Below are 22,715 nucleotides of genomic sequence, written 5' to 3' on the forward strand. Positions count from 1 at the left end.
TTTTTTTTCAAATATAGATATTCTATTTTTGAGAATCGATACAGTATCGGCAAACAAAATATCGCGATACACGTGTGTATCGATATTTTTCTTACACCCCTAGCTATTTGAAACACAATGTCTGTCAGGGGTGTTTTAAAATATCACTTGATTTTATGAGTGAAATAAACAACAAAGAGACAATTTTTCCAGCAGGTATAACAATTTACAAAAAAAGAAAACATTAAGACTACAAAAACAATAGGTTCAGAATTCAGTTTGATTTATTTCAAGAAAAGCATTTGTATTCTTTTACTGTGGATGGATTATTAACACCACCAATATGGAACCATCGCCCACAGTCAAGTTAATAAACACATTTATCTCTCAGCAGGGCTTAGATGTTGTTTTCCCCATTATATTTTGCTTTGTATTTTCTTCAGGCTTGAATAGAATGATATAACATGTAGGTGCAAATATGCAGAACAGTAAACCAAAGCTTGAGGCTAAAATGGCAAATATCTCCACAGCTACAGTAAATTTTCCAGGAGAACTGACATAAGCTGGGATAAATGTGATCCATACAGCACAGAATATGAGCATACTGAATGTGATGAATTTGGCTTCATTGAAGTTATCAGGCAATGTGCGAGCCAGAAAAGCCAGAATGAAGCACAAGACAGCCAGTAGGCCAATATAACCCAGCACAGACCAGAAACCTATAACAGAACCCAAACTGCACTCAAGAACAATCTTTTCCTTATAATATTTCATATTTTTAAGAGGAAATGGAGGTGATATTGTTAGCCAAAGGACACAAATAAGAACCTGTACAAGTGTAAAGGCAAGAACACTGAGTCGTTGTTGTGCAGGCCCAAACCATTTCATGACATTACTTCCTGGAAGTGTAGCCTTGAAGGCCATTAACACAACTATTGTTTTGCTCAGAACACAGGAAATACAGAGTACGAAAGTGATCCCAAAAACTGTGTGACGCAACATACAGGACCACTCAGTGGGCCGGCCAATGAAAGTAAGTGAACAGAGGAAACAAAGAGTCAATGAAAAGAGCAGCAGGAAGCTCAGCTCTGAGTTGTTTGCTTTTATTATAGGGGTGTTCTTCTTTCTGTAAAACAGGATGGCCACCATGACTGTTAATCCTACCCCCAACAGTGAGAAAAAGACTAGCACTATACCCATAACTTCTGTGAATGACAGAAACTCTACAGCCTTTAACACACATTTATTTTTCTCAGCATTAGACCAGTATTCCCCTGGACACTGCTTGCAGTTATTTGAATCTGGAAAGAAAGTTGGAATTACTAGTAGGATACAAAAGGAGAATAATTTACATGAATGAGATAGGCGGTAAGATTACCTGTCTCATTACTGATTTCTCCTTCTGCACATGGAATACAGTCATAACAGCAGACAGGTCTTCCTTTCTGAGCAGCCTTCCTAGTGCCCGGAGGACAGTTCTCACTGCACACAGACTTTGGCTTCTGCATGTAGAAAAATAAATGATAGTGTTTAAACATTTTATATGCATAATGATATAGCAACATTTTTGAGCCGTGTTTGTGAACAAATCCATGGTCAAATTAAATGAACAAAAGACTGAGTTCTGGATCTTCATTAAAAATCAAGTTTGTTCACGCTTTCCTAATGTTGGGATCAAAAGGAAGTCAATGCAAAGACTTTTTCCACAGCTTGGCACTGCACAGCATTTTGTTGTCTTCAGTGCCATGTTTATCAATTTGATTTCTGCGTAGACCATCGCATTTACCTCTCTGGTAAACACTACATGTGTGAATCGGCGGGTTTGGCTAAACAGACATTCATATTGATTCTTCTGCGGAGGCTGTGCTTATCTACACTATTACATCATAGAGTAGGACATTCCAAAAGCTGCAGTTTTTCAGACTGCCTTGAATATAAGCGTTTTTTAGTGTAACAACAAAGTTTTGAAGTTGAGTTCTGAAACTTACAGGATGTTTTTATAGTACAGTTACCTCTTATATGTCAACAGATCAATGGAATTTTGTTTTTTTAGTTCATGACCCCATTAATTAGGGCTGCACGATAAATCGAAATGAAATCACGATTAAGCAAAAGGTGCGACTGTCATGCACATCATGTCAGGGAAGCGCGGTTCTGTGATAAGTGGTAAATCTCTATCCGATAGCCAGAGAGTGCTCTCATGTGGAAACTCCAAATAAGCCCCAAAGAAGAAACCCAGGAAATCCCTATAGCGGTTGCTGAATAAACAGAAGATTTAACTGCTTTCATTCATTCAAATAAAAAAATCACATGTGACAATATATGGTTTTTCTTGGAGTTTTTCTTATTATAATTTTACCTCATAATAAAATATATAATAGTACAGTGCTTTTATCACTGCTTCGAATGAAATATGTTGTGTGCACACTCGACTGATGTTATGAAGTGAGTTTGGAGTAAAAACATTAAATGTGGTGTTTTCACATGCTTTTAGATGGAGCAGCATTTACTACATAGAGCCGTAGTTCACTGAGAAGCTATGCAAACAGCTGTCATTATTCCAGAACGATATATTCGGTTTCATTGTCGTGCGATTAAATCATCTGGGACAATGAACGTGATATTAGCTTGTCAGTGAACTACTGCTCTGTGTAGTAAAAGCTGCTCCATCTGAAAGCATGTGCTGGAGATTTACTACTGATTACAGAACTGGCTTTACTGACAAAATGCACGTAACGATCGTCTTCGATTAATCATGCAGACCTACCTTTAATGCATGCAAGTATAAAAAACAAACCGTAAATAAGTCTGACTGTTTAAACAGACCTATGTCTGTATCGTTGTGAAAATCGCTACACAAACCATGTACATCCATAAATACATTTTTTTTTAAGAGTAATTAAGTTGTCAGCTAACTTTAATGTATTATGAACAAACATAAATTAACAATGAATTTAAAGTGATCTAAATTAATACAGTCTATTAAAAGTATTATTGTTTGTCGTTTATTATTAGCTGTTTCTGTGTGAGCAATACAATATTTATTTATTTATTTATTTATTTATTTATTTATGAATTATTGATTGATCGATTGTGATCATCATTCCTAAGTTTAAACAAACCATGAAGGACAAACCTATTACTGCCAATTACCTCCAGCTGTCCTCCAGCCCAGATTATGTTCTCTGTGTGGAGCACAAAGCGTTGGTGAGGGGGCAGTGATGCATCATAGTATCCCACTGATTTAAATTGTATTGAACCATCTGACTCCTGCTGCCAATTAATAATGTCATATTGGGCTACTGCACCACCAGTGCTGTCAAACCACACACGATCTCCCATCTTTATGGTGAAATTTACCTTTTTCAGAGCCTCAACAATCTAGTGAAAAAAGACACTGACATTATCACAGAGGTATGAACAGATGGCTCACTCATTTTCTCTCTTCCTATTCACCTTTCCTTCATCTTTTACTGTACCTGCTGTGGTTGTATTGTCAGGTCTTTCTCACAGCCTTCTTTTTCTTTGCATTTGAGTAGACTGTGTAGTGAATGGGCCACGGCATAAACTGCTTTGTAGACGTAGCTTGCATATCTTTGTTCAGGCACATCTTCGTTGTAATGTTTTAGTAAAAGTAGTTCCTTATATCTGCTGCAACTTAATGCATATTGAGAAGAATTTCCCTCACTCTGTGAACATGGAAAAGCTGTGTTCCAGAATTCTTTTATGACATAATCTGCAAACCCTTCAACATTGATTTTTCTCACTGCAAACCCCAGTGACCCCCCAAGTACTCGAAAACTGTTTGGAGTAATCAGACTCTTTACAGTTATCCATGACTTCACTCCAATTATTTGGAAGCCTGTAATATTTTCAGTACTTAACTGATCAATAAGTAAGCCCATCTCAGGAAGTGAAGTAAATGCAATAATCACTTTTGCTGTGCTTTTTCTTATTGTGTCTACCACTTTCTGGAGTTTTTCTTTCTCTGTTCGGTAGAATTTGACAGAGTACTCTACACAAATCCCATTCTCCTGGGCTATTTTCAAAAATATTGCCATTCCATAGTTTCCATATTCATTGTCACTGTTCACAGCTCCCACCCAAGACCAGCCTAAGTCCTTGACTATGGATGCTAGTGCTCTGCTCTGGTAGTAATCACTAGCCATAGTCCTGAAGACTGTAGGGTGTTCTTTCCTATTACTGAGACATTCACATGAGGCTGAGTGACTTATCTGAAAAAGAAAGAAGAAACAGTCATATTGTCATCTGCATCTGTGATTGTGCTAAGCATTCAGTGTTATTGCTCTTACCACTGGAATTTTAAAAGGTCCTGTAGTTTTGGACAGAATCACTGTAGCAGAAGACTCTGATTCACCAATGATAGCATTTAAAGGAGACTGTCCATTGCATCTGTATCCTGCTCCAAACTCCTGACCATTCATCAGTCCCAAAGTTGCACTCATGGTAGACAGTCTTGACCCACAGGTATCATAGATTCTATAGCCAATAGAAACATTTGGGAGCAATCTTTCACTTCTGTTAATCTCCTCAATGGCGAAGATCATGATTTGCGCCAGTCGAAAATCTCTCAGATACACACTGCAAAATTAATCATTAAATCAGTAGGCTAAATAGAAACTACATTTTAAAAAGACAATGGAACACGTTTATTTTTTTTTTTATTGGAAAAGACAGTAAACTATTATTTTCATTAAGCTTTTTAAAAATTAAACATCATATGAAACACCATATTGAAACAGTTTGCTCTTATAAAGAGAGAGGGAGAGAGAGAGAGGAAGAGAGATAATACATTTTAATTTAAAATGCCTTTTTGGTTTAAATACATTTTCTGATCTAATGTTTCAAATTTAACAAATGTAACAACCTGGAGCAAGATAGAAGCTGAGGTTTTTGTGTAAACTCAAATGTAGGTAATGTTTCTATGCTGTGGACTGGAAAAAGTGCTCCAATGGTTATGTCTCCATCCTTGGAAAGCAGCGGATACTGAGGGTCTCCCATTATTCGGCAAAGAGTGTTTCCTGCCTTGGTATGAAGTTGATGGAAAAGCAACAATGTGTAAAGAAAGAGGAACATCCTAAAGACTGAGCTCAACTGTGACTGTCAAATGCAAATAACATGATAGAGTATTTGCACTTTTATATATGTAATTATTATGGAAGAATGATTAAGAATGTGGCCAATAGCATCACAGGATAGGACACGAGTCAGGTAAAATGGGGTGGAATAAAGTCAAGCTAATTAGCCAGATTTTCTCACATTTTCAGACAGTCGTATATTTTTAATATTGGGCTAGTGGAGATTAGATAATATCCAGTTAAGTCTTTGAAAATAATACTCAAATTATATTTTACATAGCCGTTGTTTCATCTATTGGTTTGGATCTATGCCCATGTAGATTATTGTTTGTTTTGAAAAGTATAAAAATTGAAAAATGCATTTGTAACTATTTCTTTTATTATATAGACCTAACACTAGTTTGTCTTTTTTGACAGTAATTAATTTAAATTGAGAAGGTGAAACACTCCAAGGCACTTGTATAGGGCTAAATCATTAAAACAGTTAAAAGTGTAGATCAGTGCGTTAATTAATTAATTTAAATGTCTGAAACCTAAAATAAATTTTATGTGGTTGAAAACGCTGAATCATTGTGATATAGGCTATGAAAAGCATTGAGCATGTCTATTTCTGGCTCAGCACCAGACAAAGCACATTTGAATTTAGCAGTGAATGTTCTAAATGCAGCAGTGATCGTCCACATCAAATGTTTAAAATCGACACTTGGAAGGGGTCAAATTGAATCTGATGTGGCACAAATCAAATCCAAGGGGTGCCCCTCGGCTGAAATCGCGTTCAGTTTAGATTGCGTTCCGCATTTAAAAATTAAAAGTTGTGGGTCCTTTAGATCATTGTGAACCCCCCTACCCCCACACCCCCCGACACCAGGCCTGGAAGCATCTGACCCTGTACAGTGGCACTATATGAACACTGATCAAAATCTAATGGATCATGCTTTCAGAGGGCTCAAGGTGTCAGGGCTGATTACACTGATGAGCCAAAACATTATGACCACCTGCCTAATATGATTTGTCATCGGACCACTGTTGACAAATTCTCACTACTGCTGACCACACACAACCCACACATTTGGTGTCAGAGATTCTCTGACCCAGTTGCCATATGACAATTTAGTCCATGTCAAAGCCAATAAGATCTTTATTCCTGCTCAGTTTTTCTGCATCAAACGTTATAAGAACTGATTGTTTTCTTACCATCTAATTTACTCAGATGTTAATATGTGAAGTGAATAACAATATTCACTTCATCTCTGACTGGTCATAATGTTTTGGCTCATCAGTGGCTTTTTTTTTTTCAAAACTTTTTTTTTTTTAGACAAACCAGTTTTTAAAATGGCAAACATCATTAAATGTTGTTTAATTTTGCCAGAAACTAGCAAAAAGAGACAATACAGTAAACCACCTAAATGTTAATGATATAGGAAAGGCCAGTATCATACTTGTAAAATGGCACTGAAAGGTGCCTTCGAAGGTGAAATGGGTTATTTAGAACCATTTCTCTCCAAGCAAGGTCGTAACGAGCGTAAGAGATATGGTCTCATATTTACCTGTTTCTCCTCAAAGGCAGTTTGCATAGAAATGTTGGAAGATCTAACAACTGATGCCTTCATAAATGCTTTTGCTGTGTTTTATAGCAGTTGTTTAAAAATAACTTCGACCTTGGTAGGTAAAGCAGCTGCAGGTCAGGCTGGGTCTTGTGTGCACACCATGGTGGTGTTGCAGGCATACCAGGCCGACCTGCTAAAAGACCTGGACTAAGGAAAGGGACTTCATTTTGATGGCATTAAGTAGCTCTGTCGGGCCGCAGGCAATACTTCATTGTTCCAAAGGAGAATGGTGGGTTGCATCCTATTATAGATCTGCACCAACTCAACCACTCTGTCAAGATGTTCAGATTCAAGATACTGGCGCACATCATGACACAAATGAGGTCAAAGGACTGGTTTGTCGCCATAGATTGAAGGATGTATACTTTCACGTTTCCATCTTTCCCAAGCATAGGAATTTCTTGACATCCTGGCATTGAGATGTCCATAGGAAAGAGCTGGGTTTAAAGTTGAATGGCAAGGAGAGTGCTTGTAAGGATTGTATGGATGAGACTCTCACAGCTGTGAACAGTGTCAAGCTAGGACAAGATCTTCCTGTGGGCCTTGGAAAAGCTGATCTTCCTGAGGACAGTCTATATCCATAGGCACCTCAATCATGGAGCAGACATTCTGTCAAGGCAGGGCCCGAGGCTCGGGGAATGGAGGCTCCACCCGAAGTAGTGAGGCAGACTGGAGTACATTTGGCAGGCTCAAGTAGACCTGTTTGCATTTCAGGAGACCTCAGACATGCCCGAGGCTGCGAGGCTTGGTCTAATTACACCTGATTGCTCTGCTCTTGGGAGTTCTGGAGAGAGTCTGCTGGGATGGGGTCAATACCCCATTCTGGCCAGCCTGAGTATTGTTCTCAGACTTTGTGTCCCTTCTCAATGGCTCTCTGTGGGAGATTCCAACCAGAAGGGACCTTCTGACTCAGGCATGATTGGCATGATTGAACATTTTCGCCCGGAATTATGGAAACTATGGGTGTAGCCTCTGAGGGGGCAGAACAGATTCTGGTCTCTCAACTGAGGCTGTTGAGACCATTTTCCAATCTCCACCATATCTGCAGGGTTGACTCCCTCCACCCTAAAGGTATATGTAGCAGTCATATCTGACTTACAAAGCACTTTTGGATGGTCAGTCATTGGGAAGGAACCCGTTGGTGACACACTTCCTTCTTGGTGCCTTGAGGCTGAGGCCTGCATTACGCATTATTTGGCCATGGTCCTAGGGTGGCTGATTAAGGCTCCCTTTGAATGTCTGGAGGAGGTCTCAAAAAAAGTCTCTTACCTTAACTGTGTTTCTGTTAGCCATCTGATCTCTCAAGGCAGTTAGTGATCTTCAGGCTCTTTCCGTGGCCCTGTCACATCTCGTGTTCACACCAGGAATGATAAAAGCCTACTTGCACCCTGAAGGTGCTGAAGGTGCCTATGGTTGTTCCACGGACCATAGTGCTGCAGGCATTCTGTCCTAATCCTGGAGCCAGAGCAGGAGAACCTTAATTTAGTGTGTCCAGTCAGAGGAGAGCTGCCCTGTGGAGGAAGACTGATCAACTTTAGTCCACCCAAGAAAGGGTTCCCAGAAACCATGCATACATTAAGTAGTTGGATAGTTAAGGCTATCTCCCTGGTTTAGGAGTCCTCTGATAACCTCTGGGCACTTCAACGGCTAAAAAAAGAGCAGTTTCTACCAGAAAGGGAAGGTGAACATTTACATGGTGTTTATTCCATAAAGAATTAACAGATGGTAACAAGCTACAATGATTCAAGTCTAGTTCTATGGAAAATTTCTTTGACGTAGGCCCCATCCTTTGTCCAAATTCTGGGGTTGCGGAATTGGCTGGTTCTGCCTGAAGATGAAGGCAGGGACAGAGCTTACCACCATTGTATGGACAGGGACCTGGTTGTGGTGGGGAGGATGGAGGGGGACGTCAGCATCATCTATTGTGAACATTGTATTCATAATGCAAGGCGCAACGTAATGTGAACAAAGGCCTAATCCCAATTCTTTTTTATACATCTTCACCTACCTCTTACCCTAAAAAATGGGACACCACTACTATCATATGTTGTCTAGCTCCTACAATACACACACCTTTACTGGTGTGCTGGTGTGCATTACAGTCGTTTAAAGTGCCCCTATTATGCCTTTTCAAATATGATCTTTCATGTAGTGTGTCATGTAGCTGTATGTGAACATAAACTATCTGCAAAGTTGTGAAGCCGACAGTGCACGATAAATAAAGTTATTGTCTATCAAAAAAAAAGAGTCTGCTCACATTTGCCTGAACGAGTCGTCAGGATTTCTAATCTTTTTTCTGTTACGGCCACACGTCATGAAGTAACATATTTGCATAATGTCCGTTCATACATTTCCATGTGGTTTCCGTCACATGCAAATTTACACGTACATTATACGGAAGACGCTGCATCCTATGCTGTGAGTAAAATTGTTTTATATTCACTTCCAAAAGATGATGAATCTACAAAGATTGCATTTTGTAGCGATCGTTCAAAAAATAAGTAGTTGTGTATGTTATGTTGTGTAACAACCCTGCACATGTCATGCTAACCGGCTAAATCACGCTTCTGTAGTTCTGTTGTTCAGCTGTGGACCCACTGTAGTCTGACAATTTGTGATTGATGCAGCTTGACTGTCTGTCTGTCTCATTAGTTGGAGTAATGATAAAGGATGGCGCACGAAGCGGCTTTCACACCGAATGCGGAAAGCGCTGTGCTATGAAACCCATTCGTTTTAATTTCTTCCGCCCTGCGAGGACGGCTTGTTTCAGCCTCGACTAAAGTGCAAGCGCCGCGGAGCGCGCACGCCGCAGACAAAGTTCAAATGAGTTGTTCAAATGAACTTTTGCCGCTGTGCTCTGAAGGGCTGCAGTGAACCCAACGGCCAGCGCAGTGCTTTCCGCGTTAGGTGTGAAAGCCGCCTTAATGCATTATACATTGTTGAAGTTTACAACATAGAGGTGTGCCCGGTTCGCGTACATAAGCAAATTGCGAGCACTTTCCACGGTAGACCGTGTTAACTTGTCGATCAGCCACTTCAGCCGTTTCATCATCAGACTCTGGCTGGAATTGTTATGGTAAAATCGATGCCATCTTTTCTATGTATTGACAAGTATCCAGGGCTGTCAGTCAGTTATTGCAATGGGCGTTTTGTTTTCCGACACACTGTACGCGGTAGACCAATCATAAAGGACTGCGCCATCTGACCAATCACAGCAGTGAGGGCTCACGGAAAGGAGGGGTTTAGAGAGACTGATTCTTCGAACTGCTTCGCACGAGTCGTTTATGAATCATTTAGAAATGGGGTAAAATTAAATCTATTTTTAGAGAAAACTGAAGTGTTTTTTGACCTTACATACATTTACCAGTAGTGGTATGTAAAATATTCTATGTTCACCTTTGAATACAAGGTGTTAATGATGCTGTTAACAGGACGCTAAAACTAATCACCTATCTGAACGATCAGGCCAGTGCTGCTTCCTCAAGAAAGTTTATCTTTCTACGTGATTTACGCCTTGTCAGTTTAAATATTAAAGTGTTTTAAGCCATTCAAGTGCAAGACAATACAAATTATTAATAAAACAAAGATTGTAATGCTGTATTTGATGTATAATGTAAACTTCACTGTCTGTTTTACCTTTACATTAATGTCACTGTAGTTGTCACAGTACAGCTTGCCTTTGAGGGACAATCATTAGACCAAGGTCATCCCGTTTGGGCCGTTCCTATCACTTCACTTTTTCAAGAAATCACTTTTTTGATTCTACAAAGCACAGGTAGATTGACTTAGGCTACATTCAGCATGGATACTCTGGCACACAGTGTATCCTATGGCTTACACAAATATGCCTCTCTCACTGAGTCTGATTGTTCAGACACTGCAAAGTCAGGGAGGATGGAGACCCAGTCTTGCCAGGTGCACTGTATTGGCCCACCCAGAGTTGGTTCTTGGAGCTCCTTGTGATACCTCTTTCTTTGGAAATTTCCCTGAGGAAAGACTATCTTTCTAAGGAGCAGGGCACAATTTGGCACCGGTGCCCAGACCTCTGGAGTCTCCACATCTGGCCCCTGGACCTGAGTGCACTATCACCAGTGCTGAAAAACACAATCACTCAAGCCAGAGCCCCCTCTACGAGACCCACAGAGATGTGCAGTTGGGTTATTGCTTTCATTCATGCCGGAAAGGTTGGAGAGGCAGTTATCCCCCTCCACCTTGAAAGTGTGTGTGTGTGTGTAGTAGCACATCATGACATAGTGGACAGTCCATAGGAAATTTCACATCATCCTGGGCACTAGAGATCATTGCATCTCTAACAGACATCTGCAGAGCAGTGGGCTAGGCTACACCTCATATCTTTGCAAGATTTTATGATATCTGGGTTGAGACAGTTTTGTCCTAAGTGTTATTTTGTATGCTAAGGCAAAATTTCAGTCAACTGGCTGGGGATATCTTTTGCATTACAGCACCTTCCCCTTTCTAAAGTGTTAATGAGAGCTTCATTGGCCATGTGAGTTCCTAGTGTCCGGTGAACCCGGAGAACCTACTGACTCTACAGCACTCATTAGTAGCCCAATTTGGCAGAGGAATTTAATATCAGGCTCATTACTCGTTGTATGCCCCTTTTCAAGTAAGCTTGAACTTGGGTTCAGCCTGCTTGTATCTGCCCCACCAACCTCATAACGCCTGACTGAAAGGCAGATATTTTGCACACTGTACACCTTTATTTTCTTGTAGTTTTCACTGTGTGTGTTCCAGAAAAACAAAAGAAACAGTAGAAAGACTGTATGATGCATGAGTGTTATTTTGTCAGACCAGTGCAGCAACACTTTTTATTGATTCATTCTTTTTTTCTTTTTTTCTTTTTTTAATATATGTAGAAAACACAAGAAAGTTATACAATTAGCTGGCAAAATCAATAAATTGGATTTTCAAACTCAAAGACCACATTAGCTCAAAAAAGGATATTTAAATTGAATTAAACAGCACATTTCTTATGCAAATTGTGTTTCAGTAGGACTTAGAAGTCCCCATCATATTTTGCTTTGTATTCTGTTCAGGCTTAAGGAGGATGATATAACATTTAGGTACAAATATGCAAAATAGTAAACCAAAGCTTGAGGCTAAAATGGCAAATATCTCCACAGCTACAGTAAATTTTCCCGGAGAACTGACATAAGCTGGAATAAATGTTATCCATACAGCACAGAATATCAGCATACTGAATGTGATGAATTTTGCTTCATTAAAGTTATCAGGCAGCTTACGAGCCAGAAAAGACAGAATGAAGCACCAGATAGCCAGCAGGCCGATATAACCCAGCACAGCCCAGAAACCTATAACCGAACCCAGACTGCACTCAAGAATAATCTTTTCCTTATAATATTTCATATTTTTGTGAGGAAATGGAGGAGATATTGTTAGCCAAAGCACACATATAAGAACCTGTGTAAGTGTAAAGGTAAAAACACTGAGTCGTTGTTGTTTAGGCCCAAACCATTTCATGACATTACTTCCTGGAAGTGTAGCCTTGAAGGCCATTAACACCACTATTGTTTTCCCCAGAACACAGGAGATACAGAGGACAAAAGTGATCCCAAATGCTGTGTGACGCAACATACAGGACCACTCAGTGGGCCGACCAATAAAAGTAAGTGAACAAAGGAAACACAGAGTCAATGAGAAGAGCAGCAGGAAGCTCAGCTCTGAGTTGTTGGCTTTAACTATGGGGGTGTCCTTTTTGCTGTAAAACAGGATGGCCACCAGTGCAGTTATTCCTACTCCAAATAGTGAGAAAAAGACAAGCACTATACCCATAAATTCTGTGAATGACAGAAACTCCACAGTCTTTAACACACAATTATTTTTCTCAGCATTAGACCAGTATTCCCCTGGACACTGCTTGCAGTTAATTGAATCTGGAAAGGAATTTATAAGCACTAGTTAGAGAAAAAGGGGGGGGTTAAAAGTTGCTCTTTTAACAATAAAAGAGCAACTAAACAGTTTTCTTCACAATTTTAATATGGGGTGAAGGTTACCTGTTTCGTTAGTGAATTCTCCTTCTGCACATGGAATACAATCATAGCAACAGACAGGTCTTCCTTTTTGTGCAGCCTTTCTAGTGCCTGGAGGACAGCTCTCACTGCACACAGAACTTGGCTTCTGCACGTATATACACACAGCGGGTAAAATAAGTATTGAACACGTCACAATCTTTTCTGGTAAATATATTTTTGAAGGTGCTGTTGACATGGAATTTTCACGAGATGTCGATAACAACCCAAGCAATCCATACATACAAATAAAACAAAACAAATAATTTCAGAAATTAAGTTATGATTAAGTTATGTGTAATAAAATGGAATGACATGGGGGGGAAAAGTATTTACTTACTGAAATGTATTTAATACTTTGTACAAAAGCTGTTGGTAATGATGCTTCAAGACGCTTCCTGTATGGAGAAACTAATTGCGTGCATTGCTCAGGTGTGATTTTGGCCAATTATTCCACAGTCTTCAAATCTTGAAGGTTCTGTGGGCCTCTTCTATGAACTCTGATCTTTATTTTCTATTGGTTTCAAGTGAGGTGATTAGCTGGGCCATTCTAGCAGCTTTATTTTCTTTTTCTAAAACCAATTGAGAGTTTCCTTGACTCTGTTTGGGATCGTTGTTTTGCTGAAATGTCCACTAGTGATCGACCAATACTGATTTTTTTTTTTTTTTTTTTTAGAACCAACCAATACCGATATCCATTATTTGCATAATTATGTGTTACTGTTATAAAGTGTGAAGTAAGTCCATACTTAAAAAGTAAGTCATCTTAAAAAGTGTTAAAAATTAGCAGTCTTTCGTGTTAAATTTAATCTTCATATTACAACAATAAAAACATGTTTTTTTTATAAAGCGCATCAGCTGCAACACTAATAAGCAAAATAAATGTAGAATGTAGAATGTTTTCAAATGGAGAAAATAAATAAAGGACAGGAATTATTTCAACTTGTTTTAAACTACAGTTTATAAGCTGTTTAATAGGCTAAGTAGTGAAGAATTCACTGGATAATGTTAATTCACTGAATAATATTCTCTGGAATATTGGAATATAACAAACAAAACATCACATTTTATTGTATTTCTCAACTGGTATGTTATATAAGAATTACTAATATTGTTTTCGTCGTTCTATTACGAAATGCCTGCAGACAGCGCGGCTTATCTATGCATTTACATTTGAGTATACTCAAACTGTGATAATAAAAAATTTCCATAGAGTTGTATATATTTAGAAGTGTATTAGAAAAATAATGGTTATGTAGTAAATGTTAATATAATTGAGGGTGTTTTAAACAAGTGAATCTTGTTAATAGTTACATGCAGTGGCCATCAGAGCATCAACCTGGTGAGTGAACGGCAAAATGAAAGCGACTTCACGAGACGAATGATGAGCAACAGAGAGAGAATTAAATTAAGTGCTTTTATTTTCAATATGCACTCATTCATGGCTGTATTATTGAATTTGTGCAAAGTTTATTGGGACAAGATTTGACAGATTATTTTACGTGACTGTGAGTTCAAGCTATTTCTTATAACGGTTTAAGCCTATACGTAACTCCGACTTCACGAGGCTAATGATGAGCATATAGAGAAAAGAGAGAGAATTAAATTCAGCGCTTTCATTTGCAACATGTGCTCATTCATGGCTGTATATTGTTTAATTCAGGCAAAGTTATGTTTATTGGGACAGGACTTGACAAATTATTTTACGTGACTGTAAGTTTGTCTCTATTTCTTAAAGCCAAGCTGCATAAACTAGCTACATATCAGGCATTTATGTATCACATCTAATATAAGCATTAATGGCTGTTATATTAAATAAAGTTTACTAATTACAGCAAAGCAAGAAAGTAGGCTATGCTTTACCTTTGTACGCCGTTGTTGTTGGGTCTCCCCTCAGGCGCGCTGCATCCACACAATTCTCAAAGTACCCACAAGATGGCGGCATTTATCGGTGAACCCGTTATTACAAACCGATAACCGATTATGGTGAAATGCTTAAATATTGGGAAAAATATTGGTAAATCGATATATTGGTCGATCTCTAGTGTCCACCCTTGTTTCATCTTGATTTTGGTGCTGTAGGTGTTGGGACTCAACCAGCTAATATTAATTCCACTGACAAGGGGCAGGATTGCTTTCTATTTACTGATGTATTTCAGCTGGTGTCTTTGGCTTTCCATGCCTTTTTGCAGCTCCTTTTCATAGTGTGTTCAATACTTTTTCCCCATATCATTTGATGTTATTACATATAGAGGTCGACCGATGTATCGGTTTTGCCGATTAATCGGCACTGATAGTTGATTGGCGGAACTATCGGTTATCAGCAAAAATCCATGCCGATAGTTTTGTCCAGGTTGGGTCCGTTGCTGGAGCGGCTGAGAATCGTCATTATACAGCAAAGTCCCTATAGTCTTTGTTATACAGCACAAGAGCAGACTCTAGTAGCGGAAATCACTGACAGCACGTGCTGTTTGTTTAGACGCGTGACACTGCGCGCTGCACAGAGCGGGACACTTCAAAGGCGGATTTAAAACATCGACAACGAAACGGTGTGTACTGTAGTGCATGTTTTCATGTCATTACTAAGCGATGAATTTGTTGACTAGATGCTGCATTAGTAGAGAAATGACAGCAGTATACTTTTGCCCATTTGATGATCAAATAAAGTCTTGTAGACCGCCGCTTGAATTGAATGCGACGTGTCCAGTGTGTGTGATACCGGATAGCTGCGATTTCTTCTAGACGCGGTGCTGTACTTTTGCCTGTTGTGTGACTAACATATTTTATATTTTGATTAGATAACCACAAATGTTCTAGAATAGAAGCAGTTAAATTGTGAAAGTACACAATATCCATATGTATGCAATTTCAGTACTGTGGCCTTTGTGTAGATATTTAAAGATGGCCATCTTTAGCTTGATTGTTGATGTAATGGTAGCACTTTACAATATGAGTCCATTTGTAACATTAAGATTGATAAAAGCTGTAGAATAGAAGTATTGTTCCTTGTTAGAGTGTGTTAATTTCAGCATTCACTGATGTATTTTAAAAAAAAAATGTTGCTTTTGTTAACATTAATCAACAATGAACTAACTGTAATTATCAATGTATAATTAATATTAATATTTGTATTCATTTACAAAGTATGGTTCAGTAGGGTTTGTTTTTTTCTTTTTTAGTGGAGCACTATTTATTTTCCGTTCAGTATCCTTTTTTTAAAAACTATCGGTCAATTAATCGGTATCGGCCAGTGTGCTCCAACCTAGTTATCAATATCGGTAAAATCCAATATCGGTCGACCTCTAATTACATATAACTTAATTAATGAACTTATTAACTTATTTGTTTTGTTTTCTGTGTATGTATGGATTGCACAGATACGGACATTCCTCATCATTTCTCACTAATTTCAACAGCATCTTTGGAAATAGATTTACTCAGAAAAATGGTGACGTGTTGAATACTTATTTTACCTGCTGTGTGTGTGTGTGTGTGTGTGTGTGTGTGTATGTATGTATGTATATGTATGTGTATATATGTGTGTATATGTGTGTGTGTGTATATATATATATATATATATATATATGTATGTATGTATGTATGTATATGTGATGTGATGCGATCTGGAAAAACCCGTCGGATGTTGTGCTGAGACGTTTTCAGGAAATTCGAAAAATAGGTTGAATGTAATTTTTTTTTTGTTAAAATTAGCTTGAAGAAAGGTACAATTTCACCATGTTGGGTTTTCTTAGATCGCATCACACACACACACACACACACACACACACACACACACACGTGTATATATATATATATATATATATATATACACGTGTGTGTGTGTGTGTGTGTGTGTGTATGTATATATATATATATATATATATATATATATATATATATATATATATATATATATATATATATATATATATATATATATATATATATATATATATATATATATACATACATACATACATACATACATACACACACACACACACACACACACACACACACACACACACACACACACACACACACACAAGCATGAAAGGTGTACTGTAACCATGAGAGGCAGCAGCATTGCAACAAATCAAACGCTTGATACGACACACCGAAGACTATATAGTAGTACTATACATTAATTAAGACTATTCTATTTGTAAGAACTCTTGTTGTCTTTTATGTTTCACTTATAATGTTCCTTAAACCGGTATACAAGTTTAAAGTTGTACTGTCCTTCAATTTGTGTCATGGAGTCATGAAATGTAGTCTAATAAGCAGAATGTTCATCGATATTAATTATAAATTAATGTAAAATCTGTTTTCCAAACAATTCAGGAACACTCTACAAAAAGGTACAATAAGGCATTATTTAATGCATTAAGTATGATGCGCTACCCATGATACATTTTATTGTGTGTCATTTTTGTTGTGACCCTTAATATAAAATAACCCTATTACAGAAGCAGGTTATTGACATTTACCTCCAGCAGTCCTCCAGCCCAAATGATCTTTTTAGTATCAAGCTGTAAGCGCTGGTGAGGGGGAAGTGAGGCATCATAGTATCCCACAGATTTAAACTGGAATGATCCATCAGAGTCCTGTTGCCAGTTCACAACTTCATATTGGGCTACTGCACCACCACTGCTGTCAAACCACACATGATCTCCCATTTTTGTGGTGAAATTTACTTTTTTCATAGCCTCAACCATCTTAAAAAAAAAAGGAAGAAGATATTATCACTAAGGCATTTAAAATACTGTCAAATAAAAACATGTCTCTCTCTTTTTTTCTTTTACCTGCTGTGGTTGTATTGTCAGGCTTTTTTCACAACCTTTCAGTTCTGTGCACTTTAGAAGACTGTGTAGTGCATGAGCTACAGCATAAACTGCTTTGTAGACATTATATTCATATCTTAGTTCAGGTACATTTTCATTGTTTGATTTTAGTGCAAGTAGCTCCTCATATCTGCTGCAACTTAAGACATATTGAGAAAAATTCCCCTCGCTCTGTGAGCATGGAAAAGCTGTATCCCAGAATGCTTGTAAAAGATAATCTGCAAAGCCTTCAATATTGATTTTTCTCACTGCAAATCCCAGGGACCCTCCCAGCGAATGAAAACTATTTGGAGTGATGTAGTTTGTTGTAGCTATCCATGACTCCACGCCAATCATTTGAAAGCCTGCAATATTTTGGATACTTAACTGATCAATAAGTAAGCCCATCTCAACAAATGAAACAAATGCAACAACGACTTTTGCTGTGCCTTTTTTAATTGTGTCTACCACTTTTTTGAGTTTTTCTGTCTCTGTTCGGTAGAATTTCACAGAGTACTCTACACAAATTCCCTCCTCCTGGGCTATTTTTAGAAAAACAGCCATTCCATTGTTTCCATAGTCAGTGTCACTGTTTACAGCTCCCACCCAAGACCAGCCAAAGTGCTTGACTATATTTACAAGTGCGCTACTCTGGTGGTAATCACTAGCAATAGTCCTGAAGAAAGAGGGGTAATCTTTCCTATTACTGAGACATACACATGTGGCGGAGGGACTAATCTGAAAAAGAAAGCACAGGAAACAATAATGCAGTCATCAGAATGGTAACTGCCAAATGGTTAGTGTTTGTGCTCCTTACCACTGGAATTTTAAAAGGTCCTGTAGTTCTGGACAGAATGACTGTGGCAGAAGACTCTGTTTCTCCTATGATAGCAGGTAAAGGAGGTTGTCCATTGCATGTGTCACCTGATCCAAAATCCGGACCATTCATCAGTCCCATAGTTGCACTCATAGTAGACAGTCTTGAACTACAGGTATCATAAATTCGATATCCAATAGAAACATTTGGAAGCAAAGTTTCATTTCTGTTAATCTCCTCAATTGTGAAGATCATGACTTGCGCCAGAAGAAGATTTCTCAGATTCACACTGTGAAAATAAACAAATTACAGATTTTTTGAAACTTTTTTTAGCAAATTTGAAACTTGATAAAATTCCAGATGTTAGTAGATGTGTGAAAATAAGTTCCTAGATATGATGCTTCTAGAGGTCTTACTTAAATAACAATAATAACAATAATAATGATAATAATAATAATAATAATAATAATAATAATAATAATAATAATAATAATTAATATAACATTTTAAATAATTTACAAAATTTTACATTTAAAATAATTATACAAATTTTGTGACAAACCTTGAGCATAACAGAAGTTGAGGTTTTTCCATAAACTCAAAAGAAGGTAATGTTTCCTTTCTGTGGATAGGAAATATTCCTCCAATTGTTACATCTCCATCCTTGAAAAACAGCGGGTAGTTAGGGTCCCCCATTGTTTGACAAGGAGTGTTTTCCACCTCTGCATGATGCTGATGGAAAAGCAGGAGTGCGTACAGAAAGAGAAGCATCCCAATGATTGGGCTCCACAGTAAATACCAAATGCAAATGATCTGATACAGCATTTGTACTCTTATAGACACAACTGATATGGTTGAATGATTGAGAACATAGCCAATGACCTCACAGGAAAGAAGATGAACCAAGTCAAGCAGACCTGTAATAAAGTTACAGTAATTTGAGAGAGTTAGATTTTTTTTTCATGCTGTCAGTAGGTAGTGATTGATTGATTGATTGTTTAGCAGTGCAAAAACAATTCATTAGGTTGACTGATGTAGTAAACTGGAATTTGTCATCATTTATTTTCATTCATTATTATTGTAATCGTAAACTATTTTGTAGTGCAAACTGGTTTTACTCTCAACTACACCTTGCTGTGCTGGAAATTATGAATTACAGCTACTCACATCAGTAGCACATTAGTTTAGTGACCAGTTCTCACTAGTAACTAGTTGCTTATTAGCATCCATATTACTAGAATATTGGCTGTTTATTAGTACTTATAAAGTGCACATTCTGCATGACCATATTCTACATATCTTTATCCTATCCAATACCTAAACTTACCAACTACCTTATTAGCTATTAATACGCAGTAATTAGGAGTTTACTGAGGCAGAAGTCGTAGTTAATAGTAGGGCTGTCCTCAGCTAAAGATTTTTCTGGTCGACTAGTAGTCGTTCATTTTAAGCATTAGTCGATTAATCACACGTTTTTTAATAAACCATTTAAATGAGCCTTTAATTGCTCAAGCGCACACATAAAACTTACCACAGCACACCGGCAAAATTAATGGTTATGAATGTGTCAGGGAAAAACAGGAGGTTGCATTAACATTTAAATTATTTGATAAACCTTTCTGCTTTCTTTGTTTTTGTGTGGGTTTCTTTGTATTTTGATACCACAGTAAAACCTACTAGCCTAACAAATATAAAGTTCAAACATTATTTGTTTGTTCAAAAATTCTTCAATTATTATTAATATTTTATTACAAATGAAAAGATGCTTTAGGGAAAAACAGCAGACAGACAGACTGAAAGAATGCAAACTCCGTCTCTGCCAGCAGGTGGCGCTAATGGAATAACAGTGATCTTACGTTTCTTTGGTTACCGCTGTAAACAAAGCAGCCCGGTGCTTATGAACGCTACTTTAAATGTGTCATACAGAGGCAGATGAAAAGAAAACGCCATGTAAACTTTTTTTAAAACAGTCAGTTCCCCTCAGAGATACATTCATATAACCCCCGTTTCAATATTTAAAATAATATTTCCAGTATTTTGCGCATTGTGAACCGTGATCTTGCGCTGCCTGCTACAGTACTTTTTCCTCTTTGTGTTTGTCTTCAGCTTCTCTGGCCTCTGCTAACGGATGTTTAAAGAGTTCGTAATATTTTCACACACATGACATTTTGAAAAATGATTGCATGCAGTTTGTGTGCAAGCCCGGAACAGAGATCGGCTAAAATGCATCTTAAATATAGATTATTCATTGTTAAAGCTATAAAGTTAATCGTCAAGGCGGGTATTTTGACATACTTTAGTAGGCTATTTGTCCGTCAGAGACATGTCTCTCTGTGATCGCTTGACATTTTAAATGAACAAGGCTTAAAAATACGTGATAATGATAAACTTTCGAGATGATGCGCCAGTGGCCCAATGTGACAAATTCGTTAACTGTCCCAAGCGTCTTTCATGCTGGCCCCGGGCCATCGGGCACTCCTTATTGTCGAGCCCTGCGTAATCTTAGAATTAGCGGTCAACCAATATATCGCCAAGGCATCCGCCGATAAGTTTTTCTGTTTGGCTGATATGTTCAAGATGGGACTTCAAGAATTGCAGTGCCAGAGCACACAGTGCTCAAATTCTCCCTCTTCATTGTTTGCTGTCATCATTTAACAGTTGTGCCTTATACAGATAGAAGTCTGTCTATTAATCAGATAGAACTGTTGAACAAATTAATTAAAAGGTATACAAAAAGTATTATAATGATTGCTTTTATATTATTAGTAATAGAAAGGCAAACATTATAATGCTTTCTCGTTTGCCATCAGCATTCAGCAAATACGCATATCATGTAAACAAACCTTTGAATGACTGGTGAACATTTAATTTCACAGACCTTGCAGACTTAATCGAATCCAGCTGTAAGATCTTGTGAAGTGTGCATTTGTATGGCCCTGTCCCAAATGGTACCCTAAACCCTCATGGTCTTCCTCTGAGTCAGCACTTTGATGATGTAATATCGCTTTGACTGTCGGCTAGAAGTCTGCTGCGGAGCTCGCACCAGTGCGGGTTTTGCAGAAGTGCGCATCGAGGGCGCATAATGGCCGCAAAGGGGGCACTCGCGAGAAACCTTCTGTACACTAAAATGACGAATGGGACACCCTGCAGTCTTGTGGACTTAACGGACACGCGCACGCGGCGGCCATTGTAAGCCATTTGTAAGCCATTGTTCAGCTTCACTGGAAATGCACGATCAATGGTTTCAAACTATGCTGCACTTTATGCATTTGCACACCGTCATATTCATGTCATTTTTACTGTGTGCTGCATGTAAAATAAATGTTACCTTAGCTTTAGTTGAAAACTGTGTTTTATTTTGATGCGCTGCCAAGTTAGCAATGCTGGAAGCCTAGAACTGATATGTTTTGTGTTTGTGTGCACTGGGCGCGATTACTTCAACTTTCCCCATACCAGCAAAAGCAACTTAAACAAAAAACAAATAGGATGTCGTGTTCTGCCATTTGAGTATACTTTCTGTCACAAAACTGAACTGAAACTCAGCAAATATAGGCTAATTTGTAACAGTAATTTATACTGCTGTCTGTTTAAAACGATTTCTGTTGTACCGAAATCGTATTGAACACTGTGGCCTCCGAACCGAGGTACATACTGAACAGTGACATCTGTGTGTGTGTATATATATATATATATATATATATATATATATATATATATATATATATATATATATATATATATACGTTATATTGGCCAATGGCCACCGTGCTCTCTGAGATATCGGCATCGGCTGTCAAAAAAACAATATCGGTCAACCACTACTTAGAATTAGAATTTGTTTTCCATTTGGTTTACTTGAAAGTAGACATTTCACTCTATAGATATATTTTTTATGCTTGTAAAGTGAGATTACACAGAGTTTCTGAGTTTTGCGCTCAAGTTCACAGAGAACGAGACGGGAGAAAGTGCATCCTGTTTTCTTTCATTATTTTACAAAGGCGCAACGTTTTTGCTGTTTTGCTGTTACAAATAAATTCGACATACCCTAACTGTTTTGAACCAGAATTCAGGCAGAGCAAGACAAGACGAGTGTTTGAGATTAAAAGTATTTAAATTGTATTTTTTAATGAATATATCAGATTGTTTTGCTAGATAAGACCCTTCTTCCTCAGCTGGGATCATTTACAACCGCATTTGGGATCGTTTGAAGCTGCATTTACACAGCATGAAGTGTTTTCCTCCAAAAACATAATTTATTTATGACTGAAGAAAGAAAGACATGAACAACTTGGATGACAAGGGGGTGAATACATTATCTGTAAATTTTTGTTCTGGAAATG

General features: G+C 37.9%; 2 protein-coding genes across 2 annotated transcripts; both read right to left on the minus strand.

Moving 5' to 3' along the window:
• Positions 1 to 366: 366 nt before the first annotated feature.
• Positions 367 to 5,107, minus strand: LOC127181144 (extracellular calcium-sensing receptor-like). Its single transcript, XM_051135692.1, has 6 exons — positions 4,868 to 5,107; positions 4,293 to 4,581; positions 3,459 to 4,214; positions 3,133 to 3,360; positions 1,358 to 1,481; positions 367 to 1,280 (listed from the first exon to the last, which is right to left on the minus strand). Exons 1-6 carry the CDS (start codon positions 5,074 to 5,076, stop codon positions 367 to 369), a joined length of 2,520 nt encoding a protein of 839 aa, XP_050991649.1. The 5' UTR covers positions 5,077 to 5,107.
• Positions 5,108 to 11,692: 6,585 nt separating this feature from the next.
• Positions 11,693 to 19,149, minus strand: LOC127180828 (extracellular calcium-sensing receptor-like). Its single transcript, XM_051135133.1, has 6 exons — positions 18,938 to 19,149; positions 18,376 to 18,664; positions 17,541 to 18,296; positions 17,226 to 17,453; positions 12,721 to 12,844; positions 11,693 to 12,600 (listed from the first exon to the last, which is right to left on the minus strand). The coding sequence occupies exons 1-6, from the start codon at positions 19,144 to 19,146 to the stop codon at positions 11,693 to 11,695; spliced, it is 2,514 nt and encodes an 837-aa protein (XP_050991090.1). The 5' UTR covers positions 19,147 to 19,149.
• Positions 19,150 to 22,715: the final 3,566 nt, after the last annotated feature.

This window comes from Labeo rohita, chromosome 18 (assembly GCF_022985175.1).
Source record: "Labeo rohita strain BAU-BD-2019 chromosome 18, IGBB_LRoh.1.0, whole genome shotgun sequence".
Taxonomy (NCBI): Eukaryota; Metazoa; Chordata; class Actinopteri; order Cypriniformes; family Cyprinidae; genus Labeo; species Labeo rohita.